Raw genomic sequence first — 17,606 nt, 5'->3', positions numbered from 1 at the left:
CACACACATTTACCCAGCCATAAACATTCACACCATCTGCTCTTGTTACAGCTGAGCTCTCAAGCCAACTTCCAAGTCAGGCTGACAAGAGTTCACATGGCTCTGATCCACCAGCTCTTTTACAACTAGTCATTCATTTGCAAAGAGAATTACTAAGCCAACAGAGGGTTTCTTTTTGTATAGTCTGTCACTGACAGCACCCAACTCAGCCAAACTCAGTAGCCAAATACCACATCAACTAATGTTTATGTATTTCTAAAATGTTTTAACTAATCTGTCTCTTCAGTCTCTGGGTTTTTTTCCAGTTTTCTTCTCTTAAAAGGTTTTCCAAATGTGCATAAAATTACATGGTTCACAGAAATTTTTCAGCAATTGCCTGGAGACTCACCATGCTTCATTAATTATATTATCAGATAAAGACAGAATTTAAACCACCAAACAAATAAAGGAAATATGCTATAGAAAGGTGAAGTACCAACAATATTCTTCAGTCAAAGAGTCAATGTGAAGTTAAACCATAAAGAAAAAAACACTCCCTGTTACATTATTTCTTTTCTTGAATATTCAATTACATCTCTCACTTATTTACGAGGTTACACAACCGTGATCACTCCCACCCCTTCCATCACAGTTGAGAGAGCATTTTGTGCACATCCACTGCATGTAAGGAGGCAAAAATAGCTGACAGTTGCTCTAATTTGGTAACACAGATTCACTGTTTTCAGATCACTGGGACATAAGGCTGCTTAAAGGTGACCCAGCAGCCCCTGAATTTCTTGTAGAACTAGTAAGTTCACCAGACCACAGAAAAAAAAAAGTGTTTTCACTCCATCACAATGCAGGACAATATACGCAGCAAGCATTGCAAGCAAACAATAAACCCACGTTGTTTCCAACAATGCATTTTAGAGAACAGTTTCTCCCAGCATTCTTTTCTGAATTTATCTCTGCAGTTGACAAACAGGCTGATTCTTCTTCCAAAAGTACAACTAGAAATACCAGCACTCTGCCTCTTGCTAATACCAGGTAAAGAGCAGAGCAGAGATAAAGAATTGGACTTCTAACTCACAGGTAGTCCTTTTCTTAGGACAGAAAACTTTTTTTTTTCTTTTTTTTCTGTTTTTTTCCTTCTCTAAATGTCAGGCATTTCAGAGAGCTTGGGAAAAGAAGTCAACATTGTGTCAGATACACACATAAAACTACCACATAAAGCATTTTTAAATTGGAAAATAAAGCAGGCTCTCAGAAACACAGAACTACAGTCAAGCATTATTTTATTACTGTATTTCCACCACAAGCACCCCTCTGCTCTTTCCCTTCTTCCCATCTAGAACCAGAGGTAAATCCATGAATTAGACAAAAAAGTGGTCTATAGGACATAGATAAGAATAGATAACAATTTACTAAGCTTTATAGGAGAGCATAGAATCAACTTACCATTTCGAGACAAATCAAGTTCCACCAGCTGCATGAAATTCGCTATTTCTGGAGGGAGCCGTTGGATTTCATTATCACTAAGTCCAAGTTTCCGTAACTTCACAAGCTGGAAGAAAGGCTGAAAGAAAGAAAAAATTGCATTTCAGAAAATATTCACGTAACTCACATACAGGCATGATAAATGATGAGGAATAACTGGAATTACTTTCAAAATGTGAGGTAATTAAAACTATTGCATGGCATTAGTTACACAGGTCTCCTTCACAACTGTATCAGAATGAACATTTTAATTTTCACATGCAAGCAAACTATAACCTGTGTTTCAGCTAAAATGAAAATTTATGTAAAAAAAAAAAATAATGCTTGCTGTTATGATTTTTAGATCATTGCATATAGACAGTAGCAAAATCCAGAGTGCCAGCTTCAAGTCATTAAGGGGGCAAGGCTACCAAGCAGAGTAATTAAAAGCATCCTAATTACACACCAGGGCTCATTAGGAAGTTAATGCAGAGGGACACTTCTAAAGAACAAGATCCAGAAAACTGATGAAGAGGGTCTCAAAGTCTTTTTCACCAGTGAACACCAAAACCAACTAGGTTACAGAACCAGCCTCCCTCAGGAAGGCTTTCTTTCCAGCCTCAAGCACCCCCTGTTCCACGGCCCACTTTCAGAAGGACTAATGAAAGCTGGGCAGAATTTCAGGTCCCTGCTTGAGGACAACCCTAGCCCAGCCCTGTGCACAGTGAGAACACAATGCAGGCAGGATGCTAACATCCCCTGACCCCAGCTATGGGCTCAGGGGGTCTGGCAGCCCCCAAGACAATAAACAATCAAACAGCCCAAACTGAAAGTCAGGTCAACCCCAGGCACTGGGAGCAGCTGGTGAGTGAAAGAGAAAAATGCTCATTCAAAACCTATTGAGATGTAGGAATTTCGAAGAAAGCTGTGGAGCTCTTATCACAACTTTCTTCCAGTCAAGCCTTTCAAGGAGAGTGACTGCAAGGGATGAGGATTTGTGCAGAATGAAATGACTTCACATACAAATCATCTTGATCAAAAAAACTGAACAGACTCCTCCAACTTTGAGTGAGTTTTGTGCCCCCAGAGTGCACACGGAGTTTTACCCAGAAATCAAACACGTTCATCTCACCCACTCCCAGCACATGTGTGTGCCTGCACCCCCATGGTTTTGCCCCCTTAGGATAACTGAAAGATACTTGTGAATTTGGGATACCCACTTACATTTAATCACCTGCAATCCCTTTGAGGAAATCAGCACCTCTTTTTGAGTTTTTATTTTATTTAGGTGATAGAGTACGTGGCCTAAACATCACTCAGATATGACTTAAATTGATACAAAAAGGGGCAGTAAGGCATCTTACTTGGACACAAGACAAAATCAGTGAATCTGCTTCACAGTACAGGTTTTCAATCTTATTTTGAGTGTATTGTGCTCAAGATCATAAATCAGGGTTTTAAGTGCACAGTTTTGCACTTCTGCATCAATCTCTCAATATACACTGCATCACAGAAAAATAAAACACAACTGAAACTAATGTGGTTTCCCTCAAAAACATGGGCTCCTTTCAGGGGCTAAGAAGGATAGAGCTTTAAAAACTTTATAAACACTCAACAGTAAAAGATGCACCTGATCTGAATGTGGAATTTCAAAGGCATTTTTTAGTCAAAATGGCACTCTTTCACCTTCTCCCATATTAAAAGTGTTTTATAACTGAGTGAAATTTTAAAAGGAAAATCCTATATAATTCCATATTTCTAGCTCCTTAAAAACTTATATTCCAATTAAAATAGTCACAAATGCTTTTTAATCCTTCACTGTCCTCAAAAGATCTTTAAGTGCATTTTCATATCGTTACCATTCTTACCTTAAAACAAATGTAGTCCTTTCTCTAAATATTTACTAATGACTAAACCAAGAATCCATCAGAAGCTTAGAATAGCACTTAAAGACACTTTTGTGGAAACATAGGAGTATGCTCTGCAGAGGAGATCCCAATCTGTCCTAACACTCCAAAATAAATACTTGCCAAAATGTGTTCCTCAAAGCAGTGTGTAGCTGCTAAACTATATGACAGCTATAAATATTGATGTTCTACTACAAATCTTATCCTGAGCAACAGCTGTCCCTGACAGATATTCAACAGCAAGTGAGCAAAGACAGAAGGAATGTAGTTAAAACAGAATAGTCATCAAGAGCCTGTTAAGAGCTGGATATCCCCAGGAAGGCTGAAGGGCCCTCACAGTACCATGTGTCAATGCAATACATATTTATTAAATGTGCAGAGCATGTGTGCAACAAGCAGTATTACACAACACTTAAAGGCATTCCTGTTTCTTTAGCTGACTACTACTGAAAAGAAAAATTAACTGGAAGCTTTATTTTCCATCTGCATAACAATTTTTAATGAATGACACCGTTTCCTAGATAAAATCAAACTGCAGTTACGTGAATGGTATTTCTTTGAACTTCTTGTTTGTTTTTTTTTCCTTTAAACTACAGGACTCAATCACTCTTGCATGTTTGGTGCATCCTACTTCCATTTCAGTAAATGTTCTTCCTTTATCTAAGACACATCATTAGTGCTCTGAAGCACTGCTGGAAAGGCAAACAACTCCTTTTGGCCATATATGTTTTACCTTTCAAAAAGGCCACAGGGAAAAAAAAAGAATTAAAAGCTTACTCAATAGAGTTCAACAAATAAATATATTATATATACACACACACACATAAATAAATATCTTGTACGCATGTGTATAAATACCTGCAATTTTTTTAATACATGCCAACAAGAAACATGTTTAATTTGATGTATCTAAGACAGTTCTGCCTCTATTTGATAAGCTCCAACACGATCCAAAGTGCAGTGGGGTTGTTGGCCAGGGCAGCATATCCGCCCAGCACGCTCCAATAGCTGGTTTTGATTGCACACCCAATGGCTCTGTGAGTATCTTGGCAACACTTGTAATGCTGCTTAGCTTAGCCAGACTAATTAATAGTGCCTCAATGAGAAAAATAATGCCATGAGTATAAGCACTGAAGTAGCCTACAACTTGCTATTTAGTAACAGTTCCTGACCCTCAACTGGAGTTTTTCCTGCTATTAAAGAATTTATAGAGGTTTCTACTATGAGGATTTTCTAAGAACATACATCTCAAACAGATCCCTTCTCTCACTGGAAAACTAACCAAGTCTCTCACACCCATATTTAAAAAAAACTTCATTCTGACAAAATTGGGTCGATGTCAGGCAACAGAAGAAAAATTAACAGATAAGTGCATGACTCACTGAAAAGTATAAACAGACAGTGTGATCCCACAGCCCTCATTTTTATATCTTCTTTCTTTTTAAGAATACCACTACAACTGGCACTCAATTCTAAAAAAAAAAAAAAAAAAAAAAAGAAAAGAAAAGGGTTAAGAGAATTAAACCAAACTAGTAGAATATTTTCTTCCATGCAAGTGGCCAAGACAATGTAGCTCTGGGTTTCTTTCAGTGGTTCTCTCCTGAAACAAAAAATATTAATGTCTGAGAATTTTCCCTGAAAATTCATCACCTTAGCTGATGGGAATAAATGGAAATACATTAAAACAATAAACAACTGAAGTAAAACACATAGGAGGGAATGAAGACATATTTGCAGCTAATGTTGTTTAAGGGGAAGAGCAACATTTCAGCAACATCTGAGCTGCTAGAGCCTTTGCAGTGCTAGAGACATGTCACACTCCAAACCCATCTGGCACAGGTAGCATAACTAAATGTTTACTGTGTTAAGCAAAACATTCCCATAAAAAGGCTACTACTAGCAGCAAAGAGAATTAAAACAAGAACCTTTACGAATCCACTGCCTAATTCTCCCAATGGGCTAGCATAAGCAGCAGAAATTAGAAAGAGATGTAAAAGAGAATTGCAAATTAACTTGTTTCACGGTTACATACACACCAGATAGGATGAGGGTTTGGTGGTTTTTTGCTTCAGGTTTGTTTTTGGTTTTTTGCAGGCACTTGAGCTGTTGCTGACAAGATTAAGAACTCATAAGCATTTGCTCTTATGTCACATTTCCCTTAGATGCCAATATGGATTTTCCACACACCCATGCTGCCTCAGCTTTTAAGGCTTCTTTGGGCAATCACATTATTGCATTAAAATGAATTAAGTAAGCTATAAGACAGAGTATGTTATTAGGTTCTGTTTCTTAAGTACATCTGTATTTATTTCACCCATTTTCCAAACTTACAAATGACCAACTAAAGTGTATCTGTGCTTTGGAATGAAGAAGTGGCACGTAGTAATTTAAACATAGTTCAACTCCTAAATGCATTCCTGTTTCAAAATCTTACATCAGGTTCCATTTTCTTCTCCTACACTGTAAACAGAAATCAATGGGGACACCATTTCATTTGTTTACTTCCAATCCCCAGCTATGCATCTTCCTTTAGTCATTGAATAAGGGAAATGACAGCCAATCCTTCCCCACACGTTTTATACTGCTTCAGAAAGGTCTTTTTCTGAGTTCCTTCTGCAGGCAATCAGAAGAAGAAGAGGTAATTTTGGTAAGCAAAGCAGTGAATAAGAGAAGGCATCAAATCCATGAAATAACCTTGCAACATAGCTGCTCCCCTACAAGGTCCCTAGTCCCTTGGTTTTGGCCCCTAGAAGTGACCATTTTGTCTGCATTGTTGCTTCAGTGAGAGCAGAGGAAGCCCAGCTCACTTCAGGTGAACACACTGCTGGGTGGTCAGGACAGCATGAGGAAAATAAAGATTAAATCCTGTAATGAAGCAGCACCACTGAATCCAGGCATTCTGCTCCCTCAGAAAGGGTTTAATAACCAGGCTCTGGCACAAGCATACCTGCACATTCCCCACCTGCCTGAAGGGCCAAGGCAAAGAGGGAAGGGTGAGATTTTCCTCATTCCTCTTCATCCCCTTTGGTGGAAGTCACCAACAGAATGGCCTTTGACAGACTATCCACAGGGGCCACTCAGTGCTCAGAATTCCAAGAAGACATGACACCCAATGCCCTCCACTCACCAACTAGTGGGATTTCAAAAATCTCTTCTACTCCAGTCAGCCAGTGCACACACCAGTCTGGAGCTCTCAGCAAGCTGGGATGCACCCTGCACTCCACTCCAGCATTAAGACATCCACCCTCAGTCAAAATCCACAGTTAGGCTGAGAGCAAAAAACTCCATCTAGGATGCAATCCTGTACATCATCTTAAAATCCAACCCAGAGACTTCTGCCAGTAGCACAGGTGGGAGGGAGCACAGAGGAAAAGCAACAGGAGCACAGAAAACAGACACCTTTCTTGTAAAAGCACATCCGAACAGACGCACAATAAAATGCTGAGGAAGCTGAATCCTGCTCTGGATTCATGAAGTGTGAGAAGAGATCTCATCAGACTCCAGTAAAGGCTGGCATGGGCATTATCAGTTTGGCATCTCCCACCAAGCCTGCGAGCAGCACCAGGACCCTTCAAGTCACCCTGTGCTTTTACCTGCGAGCAAGGACAGCTGACAAGGGCAACGGGTTCACAAATACAGATCCCATGTGATCCTTTGGGCACAACACACTTTGATTCTCAAATAAAATACTCCCTGAGATACTGAAACAATTTCTGAGGGCAGGGACGAACTCTTAGTGCAGCACAGGAGGGTCATCATGCATTTGATGACTCTGCATCAAAAAAGCAGATGATGGATTTCCTCTGGAGCCATGAAGAGATGCAGCAGCAGCTGGTGATGGATAGCAGCACACAAACCTCTGCCTGCCTGTTTTGTGGCAAGCTGGCAGATGTACAACTACTCCATGCAGCTGAGGTCTCTAATTCTGTCCTCACACGTGCCAGCAGAAAAACCAGAACACATTTGGCACGATGAAAGATTGTTTCACACACCCAACCATGCATGCAGAGTATATTCAAGCTGTCCTTTGGTCTCACAACATTCTACTTACCAACTTTATCATCATGAATATTAATGAAAGGCATTATGGAGGTGGACATTTAAGCAGGAGTCCATTAAAAAAATTAATAAAATTACTAGATTTCACAAGAGAAAAATACTAATGAAAGATCACAGCTCATGGGCACATATCCTAAACAGAACCTGATGCTGCAACTGCTGTCTCTCCCTCCAATGGGTACTTGAAATGAAAGCCCAACAGAAAGATCAGCCAGGTAAGAAAGGCTCTTGGGGAAGGCCTAGAGAAGACAGAGCAAAAATGACACCACTGCCTCACTGAAGCTGTATTCAGCATCGACCTGCTATGCTTCTGACACCCTATTTTCAAAGCATCTGCCATTTTCTGAACCACAGACAAGGATGGGCCAATTGCAGGTCCAACTCTCAGTTTTACAAACCCTTTTAAAAAATAAATGGGGACTATCTACTCTCAAAATCCAGTGCAGGGCAGCACTGAATCAAAATGCTGTGCTACCAAGCAGTGCATTGACCAGGTTGTCTCCTACTGCTCCTGGCAGGCAAGGATCTACTTGCTCTTTTATGTCACTTAAGCAGAGGCTAAAGAGCACTCCATGTTAGAGCTGTTTGTCAGAGCACAGTGGTGAGAGGGACTACCTCTGCCTTTAAGAGAGGTCAGAAAACTACTACTACAGTGAAAATACAGATTCACTGCAGCCAAATGCATTTGCCATTTGAAGAAAAAAAAACAAAAACAAAAAAAAAAACAACCAAAGCCCACATTAATCTCTCTAATGAATTTCTAGCATGCATTTTTCCAGTATACAAGACTGTTGGCAGGAGGTAATGTTTTTTTTTTTAGATCAACTGATATAATTAGAAAAATAACTCTATGTATAATCATAAAATTTATTTTAGAGCTACATTTGTATAATCTCTGCCCACAAACCTTGTCTCACCTATGTACATCACAAAGAGAAGGAAATGCTACCAGTTTACTACAAAAGTACACACCTTACAAAAAAAAAGTTAAAGGTATTGAAACATTACTTAATTACTTTCTTTCAACTCAGGTCAAAAATCAGTAGAGCTGAGCTGTTGATAGAAAAAACTGCCATTAGAAAGTATTTTAAAACTGCCATTAGAGAATATTTCAAACCAACCAGACTTCAAAAATCTTTTCAACAATTGCAGGGATACTAACAGGGAAGATAACAACATTGCTTAGGAAACAGCAGATAAGTTCTTCCTCTGCTCCCATTAGACTGTGGTCTTCCATATTTGATGTCAAAAGGCAAAGTATTTCTTAAAGTGTGAAGCCATACATAAAAATCTGGGAACTAGGAGGAATAAACCTAGATATATTTATCTGCTAATAAACTTCTTTGTGGCCTTCAACACAGAGCTCTATGTTTAGAGATATGTTAATATAAGTATTAAATGTTGCTTCTCTACAAACCCATTATGGATTTTAATAATTCAAGCATATAGTGCATGATAGCACTAATTGACTCTACTCACAAGAGGTTACAAAAGGTAGCATTCTCAAGATACTGAAGTTGTAAAGTCATACGTGTTCTTAGCAAGTATTTTAAATAGCATTTGTCATGCTGAAAAAAAATTTAAACTTTCAATAAAACTGCTTTTACTGTGTGCATACAGTCTGCTTCAGCTTCACCCAGTGGCACAGTTCCCTCTCTGACATTAACTGTAAATATATGCTTGTTCAAATCATACAGTGGTATTTCTTTAAGGATTTACAGCAAGATGTGCAAAAATACCATGACATTATCAATGTAGAAAGTAGAACAATTAAACATTTGAGGGTGAATAAACCATGAAAACCACAATTCAATCTGTATCATTAAAAACAGGCAAAATCTTTTATATGCCCTCTACAGAATCATGTAACAGCTGAGGTTGAAATGGACTCTAGAAATCACCCAGTGCAACCCCTGGTCAAAGCGTGGTCACCTAGGACCATGTCCAGTCAGTCTACAGCATCTTCATGAACAGAGATTGCACAACCTCTCTGGACAATCTATGCCAGTGTTTGACCATCCTAACAGTAAAAAAAAGTATTTTCATATTTCAGACAATTCCCTGTGTTCCAGCCTTTGCCCACTGCCTCTTGTAATGTCACAGGGCATCCCAAGCAAGGTTTCATGCTGATTAACATGTTTTTATATACAACCATGAGCCTTTTTCTTCTCAAGCCTGAACTATTCTGCCTCTTTCAGCCTTCTCTCCTGAGGGATGCTCCAAGCCCTTAACAGTCTTTGTGGCCCCTAGAGTGTATGTCCAGTATATCCATGCCTCTTCTTTAGGGATAACCAGCACTAGACAAAGGACTCCAGGTCTGTTTCCCAGTTCTAGCCAGAGAACAAGGATCACCTGCTGGCAATACTTTGTGTTACAAAGCCCAGGACACTGTTGGCTCTCTCTGTCTTGAAGGAGCATTGCTGGCTGACAGTCAGCTTGCCCATCAGGTTAGCCACAGCCTTTTACTGGAAAACTGTTTTCCAGATGGTTGGCCCTCAGCCTGTACTGGAGAATTGGGTAATTTCTCTCCAGGTGCAGGTGTATTTCTCTTTGCTGAACTTCAAGAGATTCCTCTCTGCCCTGTTTTCCAGCCTCTCCCTGCCCTGTCCTGCTGAGTGGTAGAATAAACATCTTTTTTACCAACCTCTTCCAAGCAGAATCCTAAACTTACCAAAAAGTTTGTCTTCTCAAGATGCTGTTTATTGTCCCGTTCCTTCCTCTCAGAACCCTAAACTCTACCACCTCATGGTCACTACAGCTACCACAATCCTGATCTTCACATCTCAACCTCCCTTTTCTTCTTTAAGTATGAGATCACCAACAGATCACCTATGTCCTTGAGCAGCTGTGCTAGGAAACCATCAAAGCACTTTAGAAAACTGGACTGCTTACGTCCCATTGTGTTGTCCTTCCAGCTGTCACATCCTTCAAGACTCCTGTGAGGACCTGAGACTTCTTCCAGTTATCTGAAGAAGGCATCATCATCTGCTATTTCATCCTGATCAAGCAGTCTACCCAAACAAGAGTGTCAAGACACCCAAAACAATGTCATACACTAATCCCAAGCTGCTCTCAGCTGGCCCATCATCCATCCCAAAGCAAAACTTCACACATGCCTGCTGCTCTCATCTGAAAGGCAGCTCCATATCTTTGCCTTCCTGGTCTGTCCTGTCCTTAAAGAGCCTGTGCTCATCCACTGCAGCACTCCAGCCATGTGAGATATCCCACCACATCTCTCCAAACCCAAGGAGATCTATACATTCAAAAAAAAAGGAAACGAAGTTCCTATATATGTACAATTTAAGCAGCCACAAACACAAATTTAAAGAGAGGTGTAGTATGATTATCATGTCTTCCCACAGATTACTGGCCACTGCCCAAACAAGTGTCTTTCAGGCTTATGGCTGCATAATGATAGAAACAATGAAACAGTGAAATTCAGCCCAGAACAGGCTTTCTCCTGAGACAAAAGTGTGGTATGGGAAGAGGGACTGTTACTTAAGGAACTTTCACATGATTTTGGTAAGATAACAGTACCCTGGATTTCACACCACACACAGCAGAGATACCAACAGTGCTGAATGCCAAGCAGCAGCAGCAGACCAGCAGCATCTCTAACAAATAAACTGGGACACAGGAAGAGGACAGGGTTTAACCAGGTCTCTTGGGAAAAAGGTCTCACATCTATCTAATAATTCTACAGAGAAGCTTATGTATATAACACCAAGAAGAAAAATCACATATGACAAATACAATTTGTAAGATCAGAGATGTGAAATGATTCAGAGCTGCATTAGGTTTACAAATGTTGCATAAAAATTATTCCCCAAAGGAAAAAAAAAATAAGATCCTCAGACTCTAAGGCTAAACTAAGTGCATAGAAAAAAATTTTGAATTTTTTTTTTTTTTTTTTTGCCACTGGAGTTTTTCCATAAACAACATCTGCAAGAACTATCATGGGAAAGCGGTCTTTATTCTTTGAGTTACAGAACTGAACAGCAGCAAGACAAACCAGCAGCAAAACAAGAGTTATAAGCTATTTCCACCACCCACCAATGCAAAGAATGCTGTGATTTAATACAAAGGCAAAAATATAATACTGCTTTCAAGGGTTCCTAAGCCTTTTTTTTTTTTAATCACTGGAAAAAGAAATATACAGGGATCCAGTTTTGTACTGCAAATTTGAGTCACAGAGAAATTAGGCTGACAGGATGTATTTGCCCTTAAATTCTAATGTTCAGGAGTAGAAAACAACATTTCATCAACTACAGACTGATCTATAGAACTGAAAGCATTTTATTTTTATCTGATGCTTTTCATTAGAAAAGCTATTGAAACACATCATGCAGAATGTGTTATTTTCTTCTATCAAAGCAATTTGCCAGAAAGCCTGCTCTTCAGTGAAGAATAGTTTTTGACATGCAGCAAATTATATACTACACATTACAGCTTGAGTTGAAAAATTCTTCAAGTTTTCACTCCCAAGGAAAATAAAAATTCTACAGGTTTAGGAAAAGAATCACACAAACTACACTTTTAAGTTGCTCTACACACACTGGTAACCACTTACTTTTTTTCCAATAAAATCAGATACACAAAATAATGAACAGAAGGCACTTGGGATCCTCCAACAGAGGAGGAGGAATTATTTAAGCAAGTTAAGAGCTACACTTTACCACCAAGTTTATACATAACCCATCCTTTTCAGACCAAAGGGTGCAGCTCTTTAATTTGTCTTGTAAAACAGAAGTGGCGAGAAGCATGCTGACAGCTAGAAATTGCTGTTCTGTGGGAAAACAGCCACATCTGCTGAGAAAGGCTTCAGAGAGACTTCATTATTGTGGAAAACCACCAGCAGCTTAATAGTATACAGGCTGCTCCTCCAGCACATTCCACCAGGCTGGCTTATCCTGCAAGAAGGGCAAGAGCAGAGGAGGGAACCTGGGAGGCAGCAGAAAGGAAGGGGAAAGAGCAGAGTACAAAGAAAAGAGAAGTTTGCAAGGGCAGTCAAGAACCCAGCACAGAAGGGGCAGGAGAGCAAGCAAAGCATCAGAAACAGATGGCAGACAGAGCTCTTCGAGTTGGAGGAAATAAGCAAGATCCTGGAACCTGAAGGACGGGGGAGGATGGGAAAGGATGAACGTGCAGGGTGAGGAGTCTGAGACACTAGTGGTTAAGGACAGACAGAAAAAGGTCACTGCCAAAATAAGTGCAAGCTCTGCATCACATAACTGGGGAGTGGAGCAAAGAAGGGACCCAGGGATCCAGCAGAGCAATTAAGGAGACCTTGACAAAGAGTCACTTACTGACATGAGAAAGCAAATGTGCAGCAGCCAAACTATACTAAAAAAAACCCTTAAAATTACTCTACAAACAAAAACTATTACCTTGCATTCTTGAAATGCTGACAGATACAGCTTGGTGAAAAAAAGGTATTTGTAGGGAAAAGGAGTCAGAGAAACAGTTCTTCTGGTCCACATATGAATGCACAAGGAAGCAAACATGGGGAAGAGTAAATAATGGGGGCAGTGACATCCACCTCTCTCTGCTTCTCAAGACATTTCTTTTCAATTGTTTTCTGGATGAACCCTTCCTACCCTCTGCCCTTAGAAAAAGGTGAAGAATTCTACCATACATTTTGGTCAACTTACAGAACAGAAATACAACTAGCAAAGTAATTCCTTCAACATGATTCAAGTGTATTTCCTGTTTCTTCTGAGGATACTTCACATGACTCTCATAATATAACTCAGCAATAGTGCTGGGTACTTCTACTAGTCATTTTCCTTCAAGACACTAAAGCAATTCTCTAAGTTGCCTTCTGTATTTTGAATGGATTTTTATGTGTGTTTTTTTCTGTTGGGTTTTTTCATTAACATCCTAACATATGCCACATTCTACTGGCTTATTCTAGAATAAGAGATGTTTTAAGTATGCTAGGAAAGACTGCAAATGAAACAAAGCCCAGGACTACTTGTGTATCTCAAAATTGAGATTTTAGGATGTATTAAGAGTATATTCTTTTATTGGTGTATTGTATCAAACGAACCAAAGAACACCTTTTATTGTTACTTGATAGAAATGAGGGCAGAGAGAACTAAGGGAGAAGGGGGGAAGTGTGTGCATCCAACACAAATTGCCTCATCAGCTTGAGAGAAATGCAGTAGGTCCACATATTTCATCATGCCATTTGCTGATATTTATCTCCCTCAGAAGGCTTCACATTTGAAGGGATGAAAAAAAAATATGCAAGTGGATGGCAAGTGGATGTCTAGAAATAAAGCCATCATCACTGTCTGACTGGTAGCCATGGCAAAGCTGGTAAAAGAACTCACCAGTATCTACTGGATTTCAGAGAAGCATTACAAGATGTCCTGCCTGCTGCAATAGACCTTCCAGACCACAGCTGCCCACACTGGGAAAATGAGTCTGAACTACCTGTGTGCACAATGAAGAGCTGAGCAGCAGAGCTGGGTTTCCTCCTCCATCACTGCAACTTCTGCTGCAAGTGACAGAGTTTACAGGGCAATTCCTCTTCACTGTGACAAGGTGAGGCTTTACAGCAGCAATTTCCTACGGGCATCACAACCATCTCAGCAACACAAACACCTTATCAGTGTTAAGGGATTATATGGCATCAGCACAGCCCACAGGTGATTCACCAGGAATTGGCACAGATCACTGTGAACCTCAGGACTTCATCAAGCACTGAAAAACACCTAACTAACCAGCCACTGAGAGTTACACAATTCTCCTGACTTGTTTAGGTCTCAACTGAGCCCAAATCTAGCTTGATTTTGTGTTACTGCCTTTAGGTATGTAGAGAAGAAACTTAGTGGAGGTAAGGTCAGACTAATATAATGAATTACACTAAATTAAGGATATAACAACCACTTTTATCTATGCTGACCTAACAGTTTGTTAATTATACACTCTGATGATTTCCCCCATGTTTTCTCTACCAGAAGTATGGTCTAGCCCAGCTTTTTGCACCAATTTCCAATTCTATGGCTGTACTTTGCATTGACACTACCCTTTTAATAACAGGAATGAGCAATGTATGCTGTAGCTACCTTCCACTCAGAGATCTTCCACGATTCTCCTCAACCAGATTCCTAGAGGAGAACTTTTAGAACTATCTGCTGGTAGAAAAGTTGAACAGGGCTCTTGCCATCAGTTTCACCTTCAACAGATTAATTTCACATTCAGGACTGCAGCTCTATTTTTGTACCTCAAAACTCTGCAGAATCAACACTTTCATGAGGTGATGGTGCTATATTCCATTTACCAGAAATCATTAATAAGGAACTGACAAGGAAAGTTCATAGGTTTGTGCAAGAAGCCCAATAAAAATGCCTCCCTGCATTGCTGACAAGGCACAAAGTACTTAGAACAGATAAAAAGTATGTTTCTGTGGTTGTATTTCATCAGATTCCTTCTAGTCCAGCTAAAAACCCACAAACATATTCCTACAGTATATTTAGGCACTCCTGTAATATGATCCATGCACATTTAAAAAAAAAAAAAATCCAACCCAAAAACAAAAAACCCCCTTCCTTCTAACTTCAACATTTGCTTGATTCCACCATAATGCCAAGGAACCTGGGTTGGTCTTTGGAGTTTTTTAACCCCCTCAGCTATTTCTTATATTATGGGATGTAATGCATAGTCACATGTAACTAATGGCATGAAGTGGTCTTTCTAAGCACCACAGGGCAAAAAAAGGATATTTCATATACTACGTACGGTTCAAGGAATAGAAGAGAAACAATAAATAGTTGCACTCTATTTACAGAAATTAATACCATATCACACCACGAACAGACATCATCTTTTACATTTGTACACAGCAACCAGTTGCTGGTGGATTTATAATTTTTTTTTAAAAAATCAGAGAGCCATGAGTTTCAATGGGATTTTAGTCACACGCACATTAAATACCCCTGTAATATGATGTGTACAAGCCTGAAAGCCAACTCTAAGAAGAAAGGTCTGGTACAAAGGGACTCCTGAGTTTGGTCTGTGCACAAAGCCAGCAAAAACGCTGGAAGTAAAAATAGCACACACACACAGGCTATGTAAACCAGTTTTGCTCTGCTTCAGAAGGATAAAGAGTTCAGTCACAAGAAGATGCAAACTTGCACCTAGGTTTGTCAAAAGCAAAAGCCAAATTTAGCACGTCAGTTCAAGTGAGTATTTTTACTACTGTCTGAAAGAAAATGTAGCCACCACGATTACTCTTACTATGTAGAGTTGAAAAAAGAGAGTGTATGTGAGTGCACTGAATTTCAAAAAGGAAAAAGTAAGGCTGTTTAAGTCTGGCTATGAACAGAGCAACTTTGATTCAGGTACAAACAAAGGTGCTTTTGAAAAATTTTCTGGCTAGTGAGTTCAGTTTCTTGGATTCCAAGTCAGTAAGACTCCACACAGTTTTAAGATGTAGCTTCCAGGTAACACTTCCCGTGTCAAACTCTACCAGCCACAACTCACAAAGGCTTCTGAGTAGTCCAAAGTTTAAGGAACAAACACGGGGAAAAGCCCGTGGCTCCCCAGGTCAGAAGCCGAGCATGCCTCCCACTCACTCTGCATCTTCGGGGCCGCAGTCCCTCGCTGGAACCACTCTGGCGTCCCTCTGGCAAAGTCTGCAAGTGCCACCTGGAGAGGCTCAGTGGCAGGTACCACCTCAAGGTCTCAAAACCATGTTGAATTTAAAGTGAATTCGCCTTTGACAATAATACCAAAAATACAGTATGCATAAAACTCTGACTATATGCTTCCTGTGAGAAGCAAACACTGACAACTGTGTGGAACTTAGACGGAGACACAGAGAAGGCTTATTCGTCTCTCGTGTTTGGCACAACCAAGTTTCCAGGAGTAGAAGGCAGAAACGGGAACGCGGATATCTGCTGGAGGGTTTTGGTTTTCCCATGTACGGAGCAGATTGTATCTACCGAAAGGGGAAAAAGGGGAGGGCTGAATACCCTCCAAGGTCTCGTAATTCCGATGACGTGCGCGTTAATCACAATATACAGATAATCGTGTCCAGCGTCTCGGGCACCAACCCCCCTGCCCTCCAGCAGGACCCGTCCTGCCGCAAGACGCGGATCTCCAGGTCTGGCTGGTGAAAGCCCATCTCCCATCTAACTCCGGGGAAACGCTACCCTGGAACTCCGCTCGTCCTTTACCCCCAGGGGCTGCTACCCCAGTCCGGCGGCCCCCGCAGCCCCTCACGGCCGCTCGGTGCGGGCTGGACCGCGGCGGCACCGCCGGGCAGCTCACCTGGCCCGCTCCCAGCCCCGCTCACCTTGGGCAGCTCGCGGAGCTGGTTGGCGTCCAGCAGCAGCTCCTCCAGGCTGCGGCTGTAGCGGTAGATCTCCTCGGGCACGGCGGCCAGCGAGCAGTGCCGCTTGTCGATGGACTCCACATGGCGGTTGCACCGCCACAGGGGGATGCAGTGGAACATCGCCCCGCCGCCGGGGGCCGCGGGGCGGGCGCCGCCGCTCACCGCCGCCCCCTCCTCGCCGCCGGCCGCGGGAGCCGCTGGCCGCTCCGCCGCCGCGCAGCGCGGGTCCCGCCGAGCCGGCGGCCGCAAGCCGCATCCAGCGCAACGCCGCCGCCGGCGGGAAGCAGCCCCGGGCGAGCGCGCCGGCCCCGGGAGAACAATGGGCGGGAGCCGGAGGGCGGAACCGGGGCCGTCCCCTAGTGCCTGTCGGCGGGCCGCTGCCCTCCCCGCAGGGGCATCGCGGGGCGCCGAGCGCAGCGCTGCCGGCCGCCGCCGCGCATTCCCGCGCCTGACCCGGAACACGGGCGGCCGCTCCCGCTCCCCCTCCCCTCCTCCCCCGTCCCGGCTGACATCAGCGGGGCCGGGCCCTGCCGCCCTGCCCCGCCCCGGCCCGGACCCGGCCCGCCGCTCGCACACCCCCCGCGCCCGCCCCGGCGCCGCCGCGCCCCGGGCAGCTGGCGGCGGCACCCGCACAACTTTCTGCCAAGGGAAGGAAAAGCGGCGGCGAAGGCGGCACGGAGCTTCTCCCGGCTGGACGCGCACCGTGCAGCCCGGGCAGCGGGGCTCCGGGCGCGGCTCCCCCAGCGCGGCCGGGCCGCAGCCGCCTGCGGGCTGTGCCCCCGCCCCGTGCCCGGCTGCTGCCACACCGCGGTGTCCGCAGGCACCGGAGCGCCGGGCACCGC

At 42.5% G+C, this 17,606-nt stretch overlaps 1 protein-coding gene across 1 annotated transcript in view; it reads right to left on the bottom strand.

The window, feature by feature from the left end:
• The window catches only part of LRRC1 (leucine rich repeat containing 1), a 70,003-nt gene extending 52,767 nt beyond the window's left edge, over nt 1–17,236 (bottom strand). The window contains exons 1-2 of the mRNA XM_056487955.1: nt 16,726–17,236; nt 1,438–1,555 (exon numbers count right to left, since the gene is read on the bottom strand). Of these exons, the coding sequence (XP_056343930.1) occupies nt 1,438–1,555; nt 16,726–16,884 (277 nt within the window). The 5' untranslated portion in view covers nt 16,885–17,236. The remainder of the gene's footprint in view (nt 1–1,437; nt 1,556–16,725) is intronic.
• Nucleotides 17,237–17,606: the final 370 nt, after the last annotated feature.

Source organism: Oenanthe melanoleuca, chromosome 3 (assembly GCF_029582105.1).
Source record: "Oenanthe melanoleuca isolate GR-GAL-2019-014 chromosome 3, OMel1.0, whole genome shotgun sequence".
Taxonomy (NCBI): domain Eukaryota; kingdom Metazoa; phylum Chordata; class Aves; order Passeriformes; family Muscicapidae; genus Oenanthe; species Oenanthe melanoleuca.
The sequence above is the reverse complement of the archived record's forward strand: the minus strand, read 5'-3'. Positions and strand labels throughout refer to the sequence as shown.